Genomic DNA, 21,986 nt, shown 5'->3' with positions numbered 1-21,986 from the left:
TTGAAATCCGCAGCAATCGAAGAGAATTTTCTTGATGAAGAGGGTGTGATTAACCGGTGCATCTCCTTCCTTGTCCTTCACGACCACCCGAACGGTGTTGCGCACTCCCTGGCCTGAAGCTCGAAGATTGGTTATAGCCATTTTACTCAAAGCTTCCCCAGGATCAAAAGGCAATGATCATGGTCTCTTCTCAATCAAGTAAGCACTGATAAGAACAGATACTACACTTGATCTTAGCCAAAAGGCAGAGTTGAACCTGAATTATGTTACACCTAGTCACTTCAAGCACAACATTGATTGAGTTTTAAATACTAACAAGCAGGGTCTGCCTGTGGAAGCTATCTTGCACAGTGAGTGCGAGTCGTGTTTTGGGAGATTCTGAAATACAGTGGAAGAATATTAATGAAGAATGTACAGCTTACCATGGGAAAAGTATATTTGTAAATTTTGTACAATATAATTGGAGCTTTAAAAATACACCCTCTTTATATTACTGTACTGCTGAATTTGATTGTGTTATAATGCATATAACTGTATCTTACAGACTGGGCTGGATTTTGCCAGCCCAATGGAGAGAGACTCGGAGGTGAAGGGCTGGTAAAATGGCGATGGAGGCTTTGGGAGGGGAGCCTGATGTTTTTTCGCCGTCAGGGCGTATTACCAGGGGCGGGAACGTCAGCAGCACCAATTGCAGTAATTAATTGCCCTATTAAGGGCTACCTCCCACCTCCACTGGCATTTTACGGGCATCGGGGTGGGCCAAAGCTGTGTGTGGAGACTGCCAGGTAAACCCTGACAGCCTCCCAGAGTGTTCCTGGTGGGGGAGGTTCTCCTTTAAGGATGTTCCATGGTCCACAGAGGGGGCCCCCAGCAGCAAATGCTATGCCTGAGGCTACAGTGCCCCTGCTTGAAGGTGCCGTGAAGGGCCTGCCTGGCCCCAGCTCATTTAAAAAAAAATTTACCTTGTCTTCGAGTGTGCCTCTCCATGGAGGCGCTCTCTCCTTCATCTTGCAGCCTCAGCAGTGGCCACCTCTAGCAGTGGTGCTGCAGAGCTGCATGCTCTCTGATTGGGCTGCCAGTTCTGGGAGGCAGACCACCATCCTCACTTGGACAGGGGTCCCAGGGGTGGCCTGTTAATTGGTTGCCACTGGTAAAATGCTGCTCCAGGGTCCCACTGGTGCGGGGTCGGGTCCTGTTTTCAAACTCGGCAGTGAGATCATCCCTAGTGGCAAAATTTGCTTGGCTGCTCCTTTGGAGGATGCAAGGCAGCATCAATAAATATAAATGATTGTACAATTGGTGCTTGTTGCTGTTTCTGAATGTGCAGAATAGTCAGCTTGTTTGTATAGGCAAGGGTTCTGTGTGGTTTTCCATTGATGGTTTGTATGAAACTTCCCTAACTAATAGCAAAGCTTCAGTGGCCAACTTCACAACAAGCAGAGCTCCTTGCATGTGGAAACTAGCACATTGCAGTTGTCTGCCACCTGTGTTGTGGAATCTGGCCTGCGGTGCGAATAGAGAGGATGGTGCAGCCTTAACATATTACAGAGCTGTATCTACTTCAGTTACTTTTGATATAAACATAGCATATTTTGTGTCAGCTGTGTAGTTTGTGAATATTTACTCTGATATTGATGCCACAATGGATTACAGTTGGTGTCCTGTATAGCAGCAGTTATTCTCATCAGAATGCAACAGCTGGAAGCAGAGGAATTTGTAGCCGAGAACTTGAGTGCAGCTACCAAATTACTAGGGCTTACAGGAAAGTAAGCTTAGTTAATATGTTAGGTTGCAGATGTGGAATGAATTGTATATTCCAGGTATGTGAAATAACCATGAATTATCATGTGGTGTTAGTGGTCATGCACAATATTGGGCCATAATTTGTTGTAGGAGTGAGTCTAACAGCATCTGCCATTAGTTAGACTTGCTATTCCATGTTTAGATTTTCAAAATGTTTACATGGAAAATTACTGAAATGAGAAGAGGCAGAAACCCTTGGAATACTTGGATATGTACTTGAAGCTGTAACCTACAGGATTACAGACCAAGAGCTGGAAAGTGGGATTAGGCCAGATAGCTCTTTTTTAACCAGCACAGACATGATGGGCCAAATGTCTTCCTTCTGTGCCGTAGATTTTCTATATTTCTATGCAAGTTGAGTGAGGAAAATCAGGCATCTGGAAACTAAGTGAACAGATTAAGCAACTGTGTATCTCCTTAACCAATCAAATTGAAGGATTGTGCAGTTAAAGACATAAAGACTGACAAAAAAGTGCTAAATCAGGTACAAAGAGAGAAATAGAAAGGGAAAGAAACTTGAAGGACTGAGACTCCACATTTTGTAATGGTTAATTTTCAGTAGTTGACTGACAATAATTAACACTTAACATAAAGGCAGGCTCGGGTCTGCAAATGAAACCCGACCCGAGCCCAACAGAACCACAACTGACCCGAGCCTCACCCGGCCCGAATCCTTTCATTTTTTCCCGCACCTGACCTGATCCGACCCGACCCGACCCGACCATCAGTTAACCTAGCTTCCGTTTTTCACTTTGTTGCTTATCTGCACAAGCTTAAAAAAACTGTAACTAAACAATCTTTCAAGTCCAAAAAGTACATTAACATTGGAGCCACAAATCGGAGGTGGTGATAGAGTGTGTCTGACCCGGCCCAACCCAACCCGAGCCCGAATGCCTGATCCGGAAGAGCGACCCAACCTGACCTGAACCTGACACATGTCGTTGGGTCCCGTCGGGTTCGGGTCGGGTAGCCATGCTGTAACTTAACACATCATTAAATAGTGGCTATACTGAAATGGACAAGACTTAACTTTCTGTGGTGTGTTTATTTAGTATGTACCACACAAGTACAGCAACTTCACCCATTCAATGCTTTTTAATAATGAGCCAAACACATCAGCATCTCAGAAAGCGACTTTTGGATTTATGCATATAAATGTGCAGCTATCCTTGCCTGAAGCTACTGTAGCATTTGTGCAAAAATAATGATGAATGTCAATCGCATCACTATGATTTTAACAGCAAATTATAGGTCATTAAGAATTTTTCTTGGATCTTTGAGTTATTGATTCAACTACAATTTATGTTCATTAATATACTCACAGTCAGCTTAGGAAGCCTATTTCTTGTGCTGGGTCTGATCCATTTGCAGGACTTCCAAGTCTGAATGTAATATTTTTCAAGACTGCAGTGTTTGCCTGTGTTGCAAAGGTAAAAGGGGAGAAATACTAATTAGTAAAGCTGCCTTTTAATGAAGAAGTTGCTGTCTATTTTTAAAAGAAGTCTTGTCATTAGCAATTTTGTTGGTTTTCTTGAAATGCAAGGGAATGAAAGGATTAAGGGTATGTTGTTTGCATAATCCATTTTACAGCCATAAGTAATTAACGTGCATTAGAAAAATGGAAGCCAAAAATATAGTTCCTGAATGAGGTCCATTATCATTGAATTGTACACTTTGGGTTGGATTTTACCGGTCCTGGAAGCCACAACGTAATTTTACATGTCCCAGGCTCTTAATTGGCCTCAGGTGGGACTTCCACCCCTTTGAGGCAGGAAGCCCTGCCTACAAGAGCAATATGAACGAGGCCCCGAAATACAGATAAGTGTGTGAGGCCGAGCTGTGGACAATCGGCTGGTTGGGGGTGGTGGGTGGGGACGGGTGCGGGGTGTGGTTGGTCGAGAGGGGGTTGGGAGGTGCTCCAGTGTGGATGGCTTGTGACTTTGGAGGGAACCCTCCGTCGGGCACAGGGTGCCGATCAGGAGGACTCCCCTCACCCCCACCTCCCCCCCACCCCATAACCAGAGTCTGCAAGTAGACGGCCAGGTTTAACTTGGGTGGCCTTCTGAGCTACTGAACCACCCGCCCACCGCTGGTAATATTCCAGTGGCGGCAGGAGGAGGCATTTAAGTGGCAACTAATTGGCTACTTAAGGGTCTTAATTGGCCTGGGGCCAGCAGGCTGTTTGTCACCTCTCCCACTGCTGGTAAAATTGCAGTAGGGGTGGAAAGGCGCGTGAACGCCACCCCTGCCTCCCAGCCCACTCCTGCGGGGGGGGGTGGGCTAAAGTTCTGGTCATGGTTTCTAATCAAGCGAACTTCTTTCCAACATCCCATAACCAGAAAGTATCAAAAGATATGAATCAAGGTGACGTGTTCTTAATGCCCTCTCCAAGTGTGTACAGTTACCATAGTCCTATTTTATTTCCTGAAAAGTGGAGACAATGACTGTAAAGATGTCTCTTTTCTGGCTATTGTGAGCTTAATGTATGTCAGTCATAACTTGGTTGGTAACACTGTCACCTCTGAGTCAGAATTTCTGGGTTTAAGTTCAACTGAGGAAGTACTGCACTGTTGGAGGTGCTGTCTTTTGGATGAGACATTAAACCGAGGCCCTGTCTGCCCTCTAATGTGGACATAAAAAGACCGTAAAGAGGAGCAGAGGAGTTCTCCTCAGTGCCATGGTTAATATTTATCCCTCAAACAGTATCACCAAAACAAAGTATCTGGTCATTATCACATTACCCTTTCTGGGAACTTGCTGCATGCAACAGTGACTACATTTCAGAAGTACCTCATTGGCTATAAAGTGCTTTGGGATGTTCTGTGATCATGAAAGGTCTATATAAATGCAATCTTTATTTCTTTTTTAATAATTGAATTAAATGTATTTTTTTCTCAAGTCAGCTCAGGGGAACTTATTCTCTAGCTGTTTCTTGTAATGAAAAATCTTTCATTTATGATCAAGAATGAAATGTGTAGGAGCTTTGGAGGGACAACCACTGATTAACAATAAAAAAAAGACTTGCATTTATATAAGCACCTTATATTTCAAAGTATCTTTGGAACACTTCCACATAGAATTAATTACTCTAAAGTGCAGTGACTATAGGCAAATGTAGCCATTTTCAGAGTGCAGAAATCCAAAAATGAAATAAAAAGAAATGCTGGAACCACTCAGCAGGTCTGGCAGCATCTGTGAAAAGAGAAGCAGAGTTAACGTTTCGGGTCAGTAACCCTTCTTCGGAACTGACAAATATTAGAAAAGTCACAGGTTATAAGCAAGTGAGGTGGGGGTGGGGCAAGAGATAACAAAGGAGGTATAGATTGGACCAGGCCACATAGCTGACCAAAAGGTCACTGAGCAAAGGCAAACAATATGTTAATGGTGTGTTGAAAGACAAAGCATTAGTACAGATTTCAGATTTCCAGCATCCGCAGTATTTTGCTTTTATCCCAAAATGAAATGAATGACAATCTGTTGTGATGTTGTTGGTTGAGGAAGGAATATTTGTCAGAGCACTTGGAAAACCTTTCTTTAAATAGTGTCGTGGAATCTTTTGCATCCATCTGATTCAACAGCTCAAATCAGATCTCAGTTTAGATTATCTGCTCAAGTCAAGGAACAGAGTTTGAATACAGAAACTGGCATTCTGTATCACCTATGTGCAATCGTAGTTTATTTCCTAGTCTGTGGAACTGTAGAGCTCAATATTGCAGTATTTATTTTTAATCATTTAAGTTATTTGTCAACTGGTTGAATCAACTTAAGCCTTAAATTAGTATAACAAACTCCAGCTGTGTAATGACTTTAGCAGAAAAGAATTGACATCTGTGTCATGGGTTTTCAATGAATACATTTAAGGAAATGTGTGTATTTTCAGATTTCCTCAGCACACTAACTGTGCAGCCCCTTGGGAGTCTCTGGTCTTTGTCCCAGAACCTTGTTTTCTGTGAATTCATTTTCTTTTTTAAAATGTTTGCAGATGGCTATGTCTACTACTAGGTGCTGTAAGACACATCCTTTCACTACTGAAAATATCACAACCTATTTCATACATCAGAAACTAAATGTGAGAATTTAACTAACTTAACATAAAGTAGTAAACATTTGAATCAAATTATATATTATAGCACTTTCAGGATATTTCTATTTTTTTAGGCTACTACTTTTTCAATTAAGGTGATAAAATGCTCTTCCTTGTCCTTAAGTAAGCAATATTGATCTTATCATACACACTTTTGTAGCAATCTTACATGTTTTCTCGCCAAATCTTTTGTTCCTTTAATGTACATCTGAAATTAAAATAACATTATGCAGAGATTTTGGAGAAATTTTTTGGTCTAACCGTGATATGTAATATTTGTGTAAAGTGTTCTTCTGTCCATCAAATAGCAAAATAAATATTGATGCACTACTGTGTAAGACACCCAGGAGTATATTGGTGTTTGGAGGAAAATATATCTCCTGATTTTGCAGCAATTCTTGAAACTTCAGAATTGGTTTTCTGAACGTTTTCAAAGTATAAAGCTATCTGGTTTTACAATCCTTAGAAAATCAATGTATATCTTCCAGTTAGTGCGTGCCCAAGCTAACCACAATTGACTAATTGTTACTGGACTCTGATTTATAGCACAAATGTAGGAAATATAAGCAGAATAAGAAAATCCTGGCTAAACACTATAATCCTCATTGTAAATGATTTGCTGCACCTGCAGTTCATTAGAGAAACTACTGGAATATTTGACTTGTTACTGTGTCCATTAACCAGGTTAACATTGCCCAAGTGATGGATGTATGAGATGCATAGACTCTATTATGTGTATCACCTATTGACACATGAGCTATATTTTTTTAATATTAGGGGTGTCAACTGAATAAATTATTTCTTGGAATCCATTCATTTGTTCCTCTTTGTTACTTGGTTTTAGGTTCTTATGTCATTCGTTTTCCCTATCTGATTACTTACAGAAAACACAGAATTAACAGGAGGATTAACTAAATAAGGGGAATTTAACTGAGATTTGTGAATTTTATTTGTTGCAAATGCCATTAATGATGAATTTGTCGCCACAATGAGTTTTGAGTTTCAGCGATGACTGAAGTAAACACTTTCTCTTGGCAAATCCACTTTTCTTCTTTCTTTGCATTCTGATAAAACTGGCTTTCCAAATGACGTATGTAGCCGTCAGTTCTGAATGTCTAATCCTAGAAATCTATACCATATAATGTGCAAGATTTGCCCGAACTTCCCTGAAGGCACAGAGCTTGGGGATTCACTATTATTTGAACATATCGCAAATATTAACCTCCATTGACGGTGCAGCACATTGGATTTCCAAGGTGTTGTTTTGGTTTGTAGTTTCCTCTGCATAAAGTGATGGTTTCCCCTTCCCACCACAATTTTTTTTCCTCCTATCCTGAAGGTAATGGCTCCTTGGGAACTGACAGACTGACCCAAATGGTTATTCATATGTGAGGCTAGAGAACAAAAGTCATCAGTGGGGTATCATAGCAGAGGCTGAGCCTGTCCACAACCAGTGTCCATGTATACAATTTCTGCATAGCGATCAAGAGTGGGAACCAGTGCTGGCTCATTTCCTTCCTAGCCCAGCGCTTAAAGTCAATTGTAGAAATCCTGCTGGCACTTGAAATTTCCCAATGGTACTTTAATAAGTTTCAGTCAGTGATTATCTTGCATTATTTTACAGCTAATAGAGTGAAACATCGAGCGGATATTTAATTACAAAATCATTTCTACATTGCTTTATTTCCTAGAATCCTACAGAAAACCGAGGAACATTTGGCATCCATCTTCGCGTTCTTGGAGATTGGACAGGTAAGGCCAACATTTTACAACTGAATCCAAATGTGGAAATGGTATGTGTTTCCTTAATGGCGGCATTTTCTGACAATGCAACCAATAGGTGGCGCAGTACTGGCACATACACAAATGCAGCCTCATTGATTGAAAGGTCAGTGTCTGCGACGTCTCAGGCAGCTGCCAGTAATAAAGATGGTGCTGCTCAATTTGACACAAACCTCCTCGCCCCTCAATGGCCGTGATGGCTGCCTCCATACCCCCTCCTCGAAACAGTTACCCGCTCCTTTCTGCAATCGCCTCTTCTCATCCCCGCTTCCTCCTGCACCCCTCTTCTCGCTGGTCCATTTCGCCACTCTTGACTACTCACTACCTCATCCAATTGTTCCTGACTGCTTGCCGCTCCATCCCGCTGCTCTCAACGACTTACTACCCCATCCTGCCACTCCCGACTGCTCGCCGTTCCATCCTGCCACTCCCGACTGCTCGCCGCTCCATCCCGTCGCTCCCGACTGTTTGCCGCTCCATCCTGCCACTTGCTTCCTGCCTCACCGCTCGGAGAAGCAGCTGGTGGGGGGTGTAAGCGGCGAGTGGGGAGAAGCAACGACATGGGAAGCTAGCAGTCGGCAGCAGCGGGATGAAGCAGCAAATCGTTGGGAATGGTGGAATGGAGTGACAATGGGACAGGAGCCGTGGGATGGAGTGGTGAGCAGGAGTGGGAGAGAACGGCAGCAGGGAGCAGGGAAGACAAGCGGCGATTGAGGTAGTGATTACGGGTCGGAGCGGGATACTGTTTGAGGGGGGGTGGAGGGAGTGATCATGGCCATTGAGGGGTGATGTCACCGTGTGCATGTGCATACCCATATTGGATAGCTGGCAAATGTTCGGGTGCACTGATGACGTCGGCAATCGCTCTGCGCATGCTCTGTGTTGTCAGGAGATATTCCATTCCTTCATCATACCACCAGCCAGACAGCACAAACTTGGATCCCCTCTTCAAATCTATCCTTGCAACTTTCATAGTTAAGGTGATGCCAAACGTTGTTCTCTTCCCTCAAATTCACATGCAGGTTACATCTTCAGTTTACTGAGTATTTGTTGAGCTGCAGGAAACTTATGATATGCCAGGCTGAAACTTGTTTGTCATACTGTTCAGGTATGAGTGCTGAAAGAGAACATTTTCTTGTAAAATGCTTATTTTTTACTTACTCATGGGATGTGAGCCTTGCTGGCACGGTCAGCATTTATTGCCCATCCCTAATTGCCATTGAGAAGGTGGTGGTGAGTTGCCTTCTTGAACTGCTGCAGTCCATGTGGTGTAGGGACACCCACAGTGATGTTAGGAAGCGAGTTCCAGGATTTTGAACCAGCAACGATGAAAGAACGGTGATGTAGTTCCACGTCAGGATGAAGTGTGACTTGGAGGAGAACTTGCAGGTGTTGGTGTTCCCATATACCTGCATCTAGGTGGAGGAGGTTCCTGGTTTGGAAGGTGCTATCGAAGAAGCCTTGGCAAGTTGCTGCAGTGCATCCTGTATATGGTACACACTGCAACTACTGTGCAGCGATGGTGGAGGGAGTGAATGTTTAAGGTGTTGCATGGGGTGCTGACCAAGTGAGCCGCTTTGTCCTGGATGATGTCAAGCTTCTTGAGTGTTGTTGGAGCTGCACTCATCCAGTCAAGTGGAAAATATTCTGTTACAGTCCTGACTTGTCCCTTCCAGATGGTGGACAGGCACTGGGGAATCAGGAGGTGAGTTACTTGCCACAGAATTCCCAGCCTCTGACCTGCTTCTTTGGTCACAATATTTATATGGCTGGTCCAGTTCAGTTTCTGGTCAATGGTGACCCATAGGATGTTGATAGTGGGGGTTCAGCGATGGTAATACCTTTTGAATGTCAAGGGGAGTTGGTTAGATTCTCTCTTGTTGGAGATGATCATTGCCCGGCATTTGTGCGGCATGAATACTACTTTCCACTTATCAGCCTAAACCTGAATGTTGTCCAGGTCTTGCTGTGTGGAGTTGTGAATGGAACTGAATTCTGTGCAATCATCAGCGAACATCTCCACTTCTGACCTTGTGATGGAGGGAAGTCATTGATGAAGCAGCTGAAGATGGTTGAGCTTAGGACAGTGTCCAGAGGAACTGCTGCAGAGCTGTCCTGAGGCTGTGTTCATTAGTCTTCAACAACTGCAACCATCTTCCTTTATATTAGATATGACTTCAACCAGTGGAGAGTTTTCCCCTTTATTCCCAGTGACTTCAACTTTATGCAGTCAGGGCAGTCGTCACCTCACCTCTGAAATTCAGATCTTTTGTCCATATTTGGACCTAGGCTGTAATGAGGTCTGAGGCCAAGTGGTCCTGGTGGAACTAAAACTGAGCATTGGTGAGCAGGTTATTGGTGAGTAAGTGCCACTTGATGGTACTGTCAATTACGCCTTCCATCACTTAGCAGATGAGAGTAGACCAATGGGGCACACATTGCCTGGTTTGGATTTGTCCTACCTTTTGTGGGCAGGACATACCTCGGCAATTTTCCATATTGTCAGGTAAATGCCAGTGTTGTAAGCTGTACTGGAACAATTTGTCTTGAGGTGCAGCTAGTTCTGGAGCACAAGTCTGCAGCACCGTAGCTTGGATGCTATCAAGGCCCATAGCCTTTGCTGTATCCAGTGTATTCAACCATTTCTAGATATCTTGTGGAATGAATCAAATTGGCTGAAGATTGGCATCTGTGGTGGTTGAGGTCTCAAGAGGAGGCTGAGCTGGATCCACTCGGCACTTGTGACTGAAGATGGTTGTAAACCCTTCAGCCTTGCCTTTTACACTCACATGCTGGACTCTGCCATCATTGAGGATGGTGATTCATAGAGCCTTCTCCTCCTTTAGTTGTTTAACTCTCCACCACCATTCATGACTGGATCTCACAGGAATGCAGAGCTTTGATTTGGTCCATTGGTTGTGTTGGTTGTGGAATTGCTTATCTCTGTCTATAGCATTTTGCTTCTGCAGTTTAGCATGCATGTAATTCTGTGTTGTAGCTTCATTAGGCTGTCATCTCATTTTTAGGTGTGCCTGGTGCTGTTCCTGGCATGCTCTCCTGCACTCTTAATTCAACTCAGGGTTGGTCCCCTGGCTTGATGATAATGGTAGAGTGAGGAATATGCTGGGCCTTGAGGCTACAAATTGTTGTGAATTGTTGTACAAATTGTTGCTGTTGGACTACAGCTCCTCATAGATGCCCAGATTTGAGCTGCTAGATCTGTTCTGAATCTATTCCACTTAGTACGATGGTAGTGTCACACGACACGATGGAAGGTGTCCTCTGTGTGAAGACAGGACTTCGTCTCCACGAGGACTGCAGTGGTCACTGCCTCCAATACTGTCATGGACAGGTGAATCTGCGACAGGTAGGTTGGTGAGGACGAGGTCAGGTGGGTTTTTCCCTCTTGTTGGTTCTCTCACCGCCTGCCGCAAGACTGGCTGATATGTCCTTCACGACTTGGCCAGCTTGGTCAGTAGTGGTGCTACCGAGCCATTCTTGGTGATGGCCATTAAGTCCCTCACCCAGAGTATATTTTGTGCCTTTGCTATTCACAGTGCTTCTTCCAGGTGGTGTTCAATTTGTTGGAGCACTAATTCATCAACTGAGGGAGGGCAGAAGGTGGTAATCCTCGCCTGTGTTTGACCTGATGCCATTAGACTTCATGGGGTCCAGAGTCAAATCTTGACTTCCAGGGCCACTCCTTCCTGACTGGATACCATGCCACTACCTCTGATGGGTCTGTTCTGTTGGTGGGATGGACATACCCAGGGATGGTGATGGAGGTGACTGGGATGTTAGCTGAAAGGCATGATTCTGTGAGTATGACAATGTCGGGCTGTTGCTTGATTAGTCTGGGGGACAGCTCTCTCAATTTTGGCACAAGTCCCCAGATGTTAGTGAGGAGGACTTTGCCGGGTTGACTGGGCTGGGTGTGCTTTTGCCATGTCCAATGCCTAGGTTGATGTTTGGTGGTCTGCCCAGTTTTATTTTTATTCAAATTTTTCATAACTGCTTGAAACAACTGAGTGGCTTGCATTGGCTATTTCAGAGGGCAGGTAAGAGACAACCACATTGCTGTGGGTCTGGAGTCACATGTAGCCCAGAATGGGTGAAGAAGGCAAATTTCCTTCCCTAAATGACATTAATGAACCAGATGGGTTTTTATGACAAGCTGGTAGTTTCATGGTCACCGTTACTGATACTAGCTTTTTAAAAAATTCCAGATTTGTTTAATTAACTGAATTTAAATTCACCTCCTTTAAACTTATGTCTCTGGATTATTAGTCATGGCCCCTGCATTACTAGTCTAGTAACATAATCGCCATCCCTTACATGGAGCCATACCATAATTTTACATAAAAGCCATTTGGGTACAGCTGGATTTCCTGCACCCTGACAGATTCCTGTGGAATAGGCTTGGATTCTGCAGGCACCCATACTGTATTTTATGTCTGCTTAATTCAATGTAGGTTTGTTCATTCCTGCTATATATGCAAAGTCACACCCGTGTACGGTATTTCCCAAATGTTTTTCTAAATTTCTTTCAACAAGTGGCAGGTTTTTAAAAAGTTGGAATGATATACAGATTGGTTTAGATGAATTAGGGTGGAAGGAGGCTCATGTGAAGCATAAACACTGACACAGACAAGTTGGGTCATGTGGCTTGAGTGTGTACTGGAAATTCTATGTAAATATGTCAGTTGCGGTTAAGTTGGTAGCACTCTTGCCTCTGAATCAGATGATTATGGGTTCAAGTATCACTCCAGGACTTCAGCACAACAATCTAGGCTGACACTCCAGTGCAGTACTGTCAGAGGTGCTGTCCTTTGGTTGAGATATTAAACTGAGGCATCGTCAGGCCGCTCAGGTGGATGTAGAGGTCCCACGGCATATGTAAAAGAAGTTATCCCTGGTGCCCTGATCAATATTTATCCCTCAAGCAACATCATAAAAAACATGATCTGGTCATTAGCACATTTCTGTTTGTGGGAGCTTGCTGTACACAAATTTGCTGCCACATTTTGTACATTACAACTGTGACTACACTTCAATAGTACTTCATTGACTGTAAAGAGCTTTGAGATGTCCTGTGGTCATGAAAGGCATTCTATAAGTACAAGTCTTTTTTCCCCAAATGGAATGCATGTGTAAAAAGAAAATGGGTCTCTGTAAATAAATATTAGCACATTCAATACTGCATGCTTGTTTGCTTGAAATTCTTAGCTGGTTTTGCACTTGTGCACTTGTCAGCATGCAATTCACCACCACCAGCCCCATCCCCCTCCCCGCCCCCCCCACCCATCCACCAACATCTCCCAACTCCAGCCCCTGCCATTTTTATTTTAATTATAATTATAAGCTGGCGACCACAGAACTGGAAAATACTACATGACTGAGCAATGGATGGTTGTTGGGAGCACATTACCAAGGTGCAACAGCTTTCACTTAGCCTTATGCATACTCCAGGAAATCCGCTTTAGCATGTACTGGTTAACTCTGTAATTAAACTTCTGCATACAGAAAGTGTGAGTTCGAAATGATGCTGCTGCCTCAGTGGAGTTCCTCAAGATAAGATTCTGTGAAACTTCACCCCTTCAAATTCAGCTGGCTTTAAATCTTAACTATTCACTTTCACATCTCTTGCCTTTGCTATCCTTAACCTCCAGAATTATGCCAACTCTACTAATTGATATACAAGTTGGAGTTTATTACCAGGCAGCTAACCTTGAGTGGTCCAAGTCGCCTTTTATGCTCTAGTTATACTGCACTAAAGGACATTTTTGCATTTTCGACAGAAGTGTGATTAAGGGACACAATTATTCTCACCATTGCACCACTTATAAACTAATGAAGACAGATCTCGGCACATACGCACTTGGTCACTGCTCTATTCACAAGTCTGACAAAAATTTCAAATAATTACCACTTTTAATGTTTTCTTTTCTTTTGGGCCTCCTTATCTCGAGAGACAATGGATACGCGCCTGGAGGTGGTCAGGGTAGACTTTAAACTTGTCAATGGAAGGGAAAATTGCTGCTGCCCATTCTCCACCTGATGGGAGCATTTAAATTCAGCCCTTTTGTTTAAAATTAAAAAGTTGTCTCCCCATATACTGTGATTCAATTATTTAATATTAGCACTGTGGGTGTACCTACCCCACATGGACTGCAGCAGTTCAGGAAGGAGGCTCACCACCACCTTCGCAAGGGTTATTAATTAGGGATGGCAATAAATGCTGTCCTAGCCAGTGACACCCACATCCCATGAATAAATGAAAAAAAGTTAAGTTCTGAATCTGTTATTCCCAAGTATCATTCAAGTTCACTGTTAGTTATTTCTACACCACCTATAGTTTATGCACGGCATCAACATTTCTTTCCAATATGCAGTACTTTGTATTGTCTATTTAACTTTCATTTCTCACGATTCTTCCCATTTATTGACTTTTATTCAATTCCTCTTGTCGGACCCCAGTTGCTCCTTCTCCTAAACCAACTGCTCATTTCTATAATCATGTATGAATTTGACCAGTTTGTATTGGGTTTCCAAGTCTAAATCATTAATGTAGGTTAGGAATAGTTCCAAAACTAATCTTGCCTCAGCATCATTCAACTAGCAAATTCTTTGCTTTAGAAGATTTTTTTTTGTAATCCAATTCCAGGTTTTACCCTGATTTCCCATTGTTTTCAGTTTCAGAAGCAGATTTTTATGAATAACTTAATCGAAGGTTTTCTAGAAATCTAAGTGTCTATCTCTTTAATAATTATAAAGAATAACATGGGTTAGTGTTTAAGGAGTACAATGTTCCTTGAGGGCCAGATGATATTGGAAGATGTCCATCAGAGTTCATTACACCTGTCGAACCTCAGCTCTTACTATCTTCATTTCAGCCATCATGTTAGCTATTTCAGAATGTATATTATGCAAAAAACTCCCACATATTTGAAAGGTAAATACAAGAATGTTCTGCATATTTCACGAGAGCTGGCTAAGAACTGGCAAAAGCTATTATTTCAATCCATTATTTGACTGAACCCATTAAGGGAAATAGAGTGTCGTGTAGGTCGTTACAGAGCCCGATATACTGAAGGCATCATTGCTGTACATTGAGTTGCAATAAATGAGTTCAGTACTGAACAGCAACAATATATCAGAAATATTGATTCGTTTTGTATGTTTTTCTTAATCTTTATGTTCTTGCAGAAAGATTTAGGGAGCTGCTGCTATCTGGACCAAATTTGGATGCAGAGATCCTGCCCATACTGCAGCAGAGAAATTACCCAAAGTAAGTCTGTGTAAATGTGACTGTTATTTACAACACTGAATATTATCTAATTTTAGTCATTATTAATGTTATACTTATACCACTTAATATTAGTTGATCTCCTGTAGTTCAGGGGGAGTTGAGACCAAAGGCAGTGGTCACGCAACCAAGGTTAGAGGGCATGGTATATTGGGACCAAAGTGGTGCATGGGACAGGAGGAGAGGGAAGGGAAGGACAGAGCGAGAGAGAGAGAGAATTCAGTCAACAAGGGATTGTGGCTTGACGCACAGGAAGCCAGCTAGTGAGGGCAGTGCTGAAGAAGCATAATTCAGGTTAGCAGGGGAAGCAGGCATCACGGCACCAGAAATCCAGGCAACACATGTGAAGAAAAGTCAGGGAGGAGAATTGAGGTCAGCAGGAATGGTTGGGCTAGCCAAGACAGGGAAGGTCAGCTAGCAGGGGTGGTAGGTGCCAAAGAAGAGGAATAAGTTTAACGAGCTATGGATTGTTGAGGAAAGACAATTAATGTCAGTGGATGAAAGGGGAAAACTAGTCAGTGGAAGAGGGAAATGCTTAGAATGTGAAATCCAGGCAATAACGGTGGAACAAGGCGTGTGTGGCACTGGGACCATTGTCAGATGCTGATCATAGGATGCAGTGTAGAAGTTCGAAGATACAGAAAGACAGGTCCACAAAGGGACTGGTTGCCGAGAAGAGTAAAGTATCAACTTTTCCAATGGGTGCATAGAGAGACTGACCTCGGCAGTGGAAATTAGGCAAGTCGTGGCCATCAGAATGTTGGCAGCCCTGACATGCCCACTAGCTTTATTACTGGACAATTCTTCAGCATTGGTTAATATTTTTTAAAAGTCTCTGGATGTGGGGGATGTAACGCACAAAAATCCATCCATCCCCCGGTGGCGGCAGCCATAAAAGAGCGGGAGAGAGGAGGACCTGGAGACTGCCGGCAGCATCCATAAAAGAGCAGGAGAGATGAGGATCCAGAGACCGCCAGTAGCGGCCATAAAAGAGCACGCCAGTCCAGTCTACCAGAGCGGAACGACTGCATTTTGAGAAAAAAATCTGTGTGACATCACAGGAAAACAGGTAGTTGATTGGTTAGTGAGAGTTTTTCTCATTTATCTTTCAAAAACTCAGGTAATTGTAGTAATTAGATTTTATTTACTAATAGTAGTAAAGCTTTATAGATTGGCTCATGAGTATTTCCTATTAACAAAATAAATAATTAAATATTTACAGCACTATCGGAATGGCAGGGCAGGTGATGTGTTGCAGCTGCAGTACGTGGGAGCTGGTGGACACCAGTGTGATCCACGGCAAACACACCTGCAGTGAGTGTCTGTGGCTCGAGGAACTTCGGCTCAGAGTCAGTGAGCTGGAGGCCAAGCTACAAACACTGTGATGCATCAGGGAGGGGGAAAATTACCTGGACATTTTGTTCCAGAAGGGACAGTCACATCCTTTAGGATGGGGTTATCTGATTTGGTCAGGGACAGGAGTGTGTGGCTGCAGCTGAGGCAGGTAAGGGGACCCAGAGGGCAGGAGTGCAGGAGCCTCAGCCTCTGCAATTGTTCAACAGGATTGAGGTCCCTTCAGCTTGTTTAGATGAGAGTGGGGGCTGGAGGGTGGATGAGCTAACTCACCATGGCACCGTGGTACAGGAAGCCATCCAAGTGGGGGAAGGAAAAAGGGACAGCATAGTGAGGGGGATTGACACTGTTCTCTGCAGCAAAGAGTGAGACACCAGACGGCTGTGCTGCCTGTCCGGTGCCAGTGTTCGGGACATCTGCTCAAGGCGAGAGAGGAACTTGCAGTGGGAGGGGGAGGATCCAGTCATCTTGGTCCATGTAGGTGCCAATGACATAGGCAGGACAAGGAAGGAGGTTCTGCATAGTCAGTATGAGGAACTAGATATAAAATTAAGAAACAGAATTTCAAAGGTAATAATCTCTGGATTATTACCTGAGTCACGTGCAAATTGGCATAGGGCAAATAAGATTAGAGAAGTGAATGCATGGCTCAAAGACTGATGTGAGAGAAGTGGGTTCCGGTTCGTGGGGCACTGGGGAAAGTGGGGGCTGTATCCTTGGGACAGTCTACACCTGAACCATGCTGGGGCTGCTGTCCTAGTGAGCCACATAACTAGGAAAGTAGAGAAGATTTTAAACTAAATAGTGGGGACAAGGGATCAAATTTGGGAAGATGTGGTAAATTAAAGAGTAGAGACAAGGCAAGAGAGAAAGGTATTGATATGGGAAATGATAAACAGACCATGACAGGAAGGGACAGAGAGTACAAATCTAAGAGTGAATCAGCAGTCAAGGCTCAACGTTACAAAAATAATGAAAGGACAAAACTAAAAGCTCTGTATCTGAATGCACGTAGCATTCGAAACAAAACAGATGAACTGATAGCGCAAATAGAAATAAATAAGTACGATCTGATATCCATTACAGAGACATGGCTGCAGGATGACATAGATTGGGACCTGAATATTGAAGGGTACATGGCATTTAGGAAGAACAGGAAGCTAGGAAAAGGTGGAGGTGTGGATCTGTTAATTAATGATGGTATTAGCACATTAGAGAGGGATGACCTAAGTTCAGGAAACCAGGATATAGAAGAGGTTTGGGTAGAGATGAAAAATGATAAAGGCAAGAAGTCACTCGTGGGAGTGGCGTATAGACCTCCTAACAGTAACCACATGATAGAACAGAGTATAAAGAAAGAAATAATGGGAGCTTGTCAGAAAGGTACGGTGATAATCATGGGGGATTTTAATCTACATATGGACTGCAAAAATCAGATGGGAAAAGGTAGCCTAGATGAAGAGTTCATAAAATGTTTTTGGGATAGTTTCTCAGAACAGCACATGCTGGAGCCAACCAGAGAGCAGCCTATACTCAACTTGGTATTGTGCAACGAGGTAGTATTAATTAATGACCTCATAGCGAATGCACCCCTAGATAGCAGCCATCATAATACGATTGGAATTTTACGTTCAGTTTGAGGGAGAGACGAGTGGATCCAAGACTCGTATTTTAAACTTAAATAAGGGAAATTCTGAGGGCATGAATGCAGAGCTAGCTAAAGTGAACTGGCAAATTAGGTTAAGGGATAGGTCAAAGAAATGCAATGGCAGACATTTAAGGGGATATTTCAGAATACACAGAATAGATACATTCCAATGAGAAAGAAAAATTCCAAGGGGAGGACCCACTATCCGTGGTTAACAAAAAAAGTTAAAGATAGCATAAAACTTAAAGAAATAGCATATAATTGCGCAAAGATGGGTGGCAGGTCAGAAGACTGGACAGAATATAAAAAACAGCAAAGAATGACTAAAAGATAGATAAGGAGGGAAAAATTAGAGTACGAGAGAAAGCTTGCTAGAAATATAAAAACGGATAGTAAGAGTTTCTATAGATATTTAAAAAAGAAGAGTTAATAACATGTGCATTGGTCCTATAGAAAGTGAGTCTTTGGAATTAATAAGGAGATGGCAGATGAATTGAACAGGTATTTTGCATCGGTCTTCACTATAGAGGATACAAGTAACATCCCAGAAATAGCTGTAAATCAGGAAATGGAAGGGAGGGAAGAACTCAAGAAAATGACAATCACCAGCAAATTGTTGGAGCTGCAGGCCGATAAGCCCCTGGGTCCTGATGGACTTCATACTAGGGTCCTAAAAGAAATGGCGAGTGAGATAGTTGATGGTTAGTTTTAATTTTCCAAAATTCTCTAGATTCAGGGAAGGTTCCATTAGATTGGAAAATAGCAAATGTAACTCCTTTATTCAAAAAGGGAGGGAGACAGAAAGCAGGAAACTACAGGCCAGTTAGCTTAACATCTGTCAAAGGGAAAATGTTAGATGCCATCATTAAAGACATTATAGCAGGGCACTGAGAAAAATTCAAGGTAATCAGGCAGAGTCAACATAGTTTTCTGAAAGGGAAATCATAATTAGCCAATTTATTGGAGTTCTTTGAAGAAGTAACATGTGCAGTGGATAAAGAGGAACCGGTGGATGCACTCTACTTAGATTTGCAGAAGGCATTTGATAAGGTGCCACATCAAAGATTATTGCGAAAAATAAAAGCTCATGGTGTAGGGGGTAACATATTGGCATGGATAGATGATTGGCTAGCCAAGAGGAAACAGAGAGTAGGCATAAATGGGTCATTTTCTGGTTGGAAAGATGTAACAAATCATATGCCGCAGGAATCAGTGCTGGGGCCTCAACTTTTTACAATTTATATAAATGACTTGGATGACAGGACCGAAGGTATGGTTGCTAAATTTGCTGATGACACAAAGATAGGTCGGAAAGTAAGTTGTGAAAAGGACATAAGGAGGCTACAAAGAGTTATAGATAGGTTAAGTGAGTGGGCAAAGTTCTGGCAAATGGAATATAATGTGGGAAATTGTGAAATTGTCCACTTTGGCAGGAAGAATAAAAAAGAAGCATATTATCTAAATGGTGAGAGATTGCAGAGCTCTGAGATGCAGAGGGATCTGGGTGTCCTATTGCGTGAATCACAAAAGATGAGTATGCAGGTTCAGCAAGTAATTAGGAAAGCTAATACAATCGTTTATTGTGAGGGGAATGGAATACAAAAGTAGGGAGGTTATCCTTCAGTTATACAGGGCATTGGTGAGACCACATCTGGAGTACTGTGTACAGTATTGGTCTCCTTATTTAAGGAAGGATGTAAATGCATTGGAAGCAGTTCAGAGAAGGTTTACGAAACTAAAACTTGGAATGGGCAAATTGTCTTATGAGGAAAGGTTGGACAGGCTAGGCTTGTATCTGCTGGAGTTTAGAAGAGTAAGAGGTGACTTGATTGAAACATATAAGATCCTGAGGGGTTTTGACAGGGTTGATGTGGAAAGGATGTTTCCCCTTGTGGAAGAATCTAGAACTAGGGGTCACTGTTTAAAAATAAAGGGTCGCCCATTTAAGACAGAAATTAGGAGAAATTTTTTCTCTGAGGGTCGTGAGTCTTTGAAACTCTCTTCCTCAAAAGGCAGTGGAAGCAGAGTCTTTAAATATTTTTTAAGGCAGAAGTAGATGGATTCTTGATAAGCAAGGGGGTGAAAGGTTATATGAGGTAGGCGGTAATGAGGAGTCGAGGTTACAATCAGATCAGCCATGATCTTATTGAATGGAAGAGTGGGCTGGAGGGGCCGAGTGGCCTACTCCTGCTGCTAATTCGTATGTTCATTTGTAAAAGGACAGCTGAATCTGATAATTTTTAAATGGTGCAGAATGCCAGATGCTGTTGGGAAACAACATGAGTCTCTTCAATCCATTACCAGTTTAGCACGCAGCTCACAGCAAACCTGTGTAAGTTGGGCAATTTGTGACAATGTTTGTGGCTCAGCAATATCAATCACTCACAAGTACTAGTCAATTCAAAAGGAACTGTCCATTTGAATTGGTTATCTTATAACACATATGTAAAATTAAGGAATCCAAGATGTCACCTCCTACAGTATTGAAACATGATTGGGAAAATCTGCTTCTTCTAAGGGAAATGGAGACTAGGACTATGAAGGAAATGGTGATAACTTGTGTATTAATTTTTATATCGTTTTTATGCAAAATAAAGTAAGAAATCTATATTGCAGTTTATAAATACAAGGTCAATAAGGATTCTCAAATAACATTAGCCACAAAATTCAATAAGGCCTGAAAATGAGCACGGGGATTGCAATGCGCAATTAACCCACAGCAGTCACTTCTGATGCAGGCAGCATGCAAACGTGGAGTTACCTGCTCATTTACATGATCGCAGTATGCAGCCAGCGCTAAATGCTTTTGAGTGGCTGCATGCCTCAGCGTGTGGCACAAAATCGTGAGAGGCTAGCAAGAGTTAAAGCCAGCATGCATCTCTTAAAGGGGAGGTGCATTTTGACTGGAATAGGTGCTGGAAATCATTCCAGCAGTGAGTTTCCCCGAGAAAGGCAAGAATGGCACAGCATGGCAGACAGCGGACTCCAAGGTCCTCTGATGCAGCACTGGAGGCCACTGAAGGTGGACAGGAGAGAGTTTATCTATCGACAGTGGACTAGGTGACCCTCCAGACAGACATTGCAAAGGCGGTGAGAGCAGATAGCCATGGAGGTCAATGCCAGCAGTCTAACCCCAAGTACCTGGAGGCGGTGCCGCAAGAAGTTCAATGATGGATCACATGAATGGGCATGGCCAATGAATGCATGTTCAACAGCCATTTCCATACAACTGAACCACTGCTCAATGCACTGCGTCCACTTCACTTGCTTACCAACAATATCTGGCAACCATGACTCATAACTCACATTCATAGCTTCATCTCATCCTCACACATGTAGCATTGTTGCAAGCCTCACATCCATATCTCATAGCTTGCAGGCATTGCCAGCAATTCAATCATGACAGGCACATCACCCAGACACATTGCACTACACTCACCAACACACTTGCCTTTCTTTTGTGGGGCAAAGCGGCAACAAGCACATAACCAGCAGGGAACAAGCATGGCTCAACCCATTGGAGGAGACAAGGGTTGCTGTCATTGGAGTGCCCACGACTGAGACAATGACCGGCGACAGGGATGAAAGCATCGAAGATAACAGCATGCTCATACCTAATCTTCCTTCTCACGTCCCACTTCTCCCTCATCCCACAATCTATTCTGATTTACAAGCTGCAGAGAGTTTAAGGATGCACCTCTTGGTTTTTCCCCCCATTCACCTTAATTTGGCATTCTCTGGTTCTTCACCCTGACACCATTGGGAACAGGTTCTCCCCATCTACTCTGTCTAGACCGCTCATGATTTTAAACATTTCAGAAAAATCTCCTTGCAACCATTTCTAAGGGGAACAACCCCACCTTCTCCAATCTATCCATGTAACTGATGTTCCTCATCCCTCAAATCATTCTTGTAAATCTTTTCTGCACCTTCTCTAAAGCATTCACATCCTTACTGAAATAGGGTGCCCAGAACTCGACACAATGCTCCAGTTGAGGCCGAACCAGTGT

The 21,986-nt window shown here is 43.0% G+C and overlaps 1 protein-coding gene across 2 annotated transcripts in view; it reads left to right on the top strand.

The window, feature by feature from the left end:
* LOC137370985 (NADPH oxidase 4) overlaps positions 1-21,986 on the top strand; it is a 265,074-nt gene that overhangs the window by 160,882 nt on the left and 82,206 nt on the right. For both annotated transcript variants that reach the window (XM_068032888.1, XM_068032887.1), the window contains exons 12-13: positions 7,579-7,639; positions 14,876-14,957. In XM_068032888.1, the coding sequence (XP_067888989.1) occupies positions 7,579-7,639; positions 14,876-14,957 (143 nt within the window). The remainder of the gene's footprint in view (positions 1-7,578; positions 7,640-14,875; positions 14,958-21,986) is intronic.

The sequence above is a fragment of the Heterodontus francisci genome, chromosome 6 (genome assembly GCF_036365525.1).
Source record: "Heterodontus francisci isolate sHetFra1 chromosome 6, sHetFra1.hap1, whole genome shotgun sequence".
Lineage (NCBI taxonomy): Eukaryota > Metazoa > Chordata > Chondrichthyes > Heterodontiformes > Heterodontidae > Heterodontus > Heterodontus francisci.
Note: the sequence above shows the minus strand (reverse complement) of the source record. Positions and strands in the feature narration are given on the sequence as shown.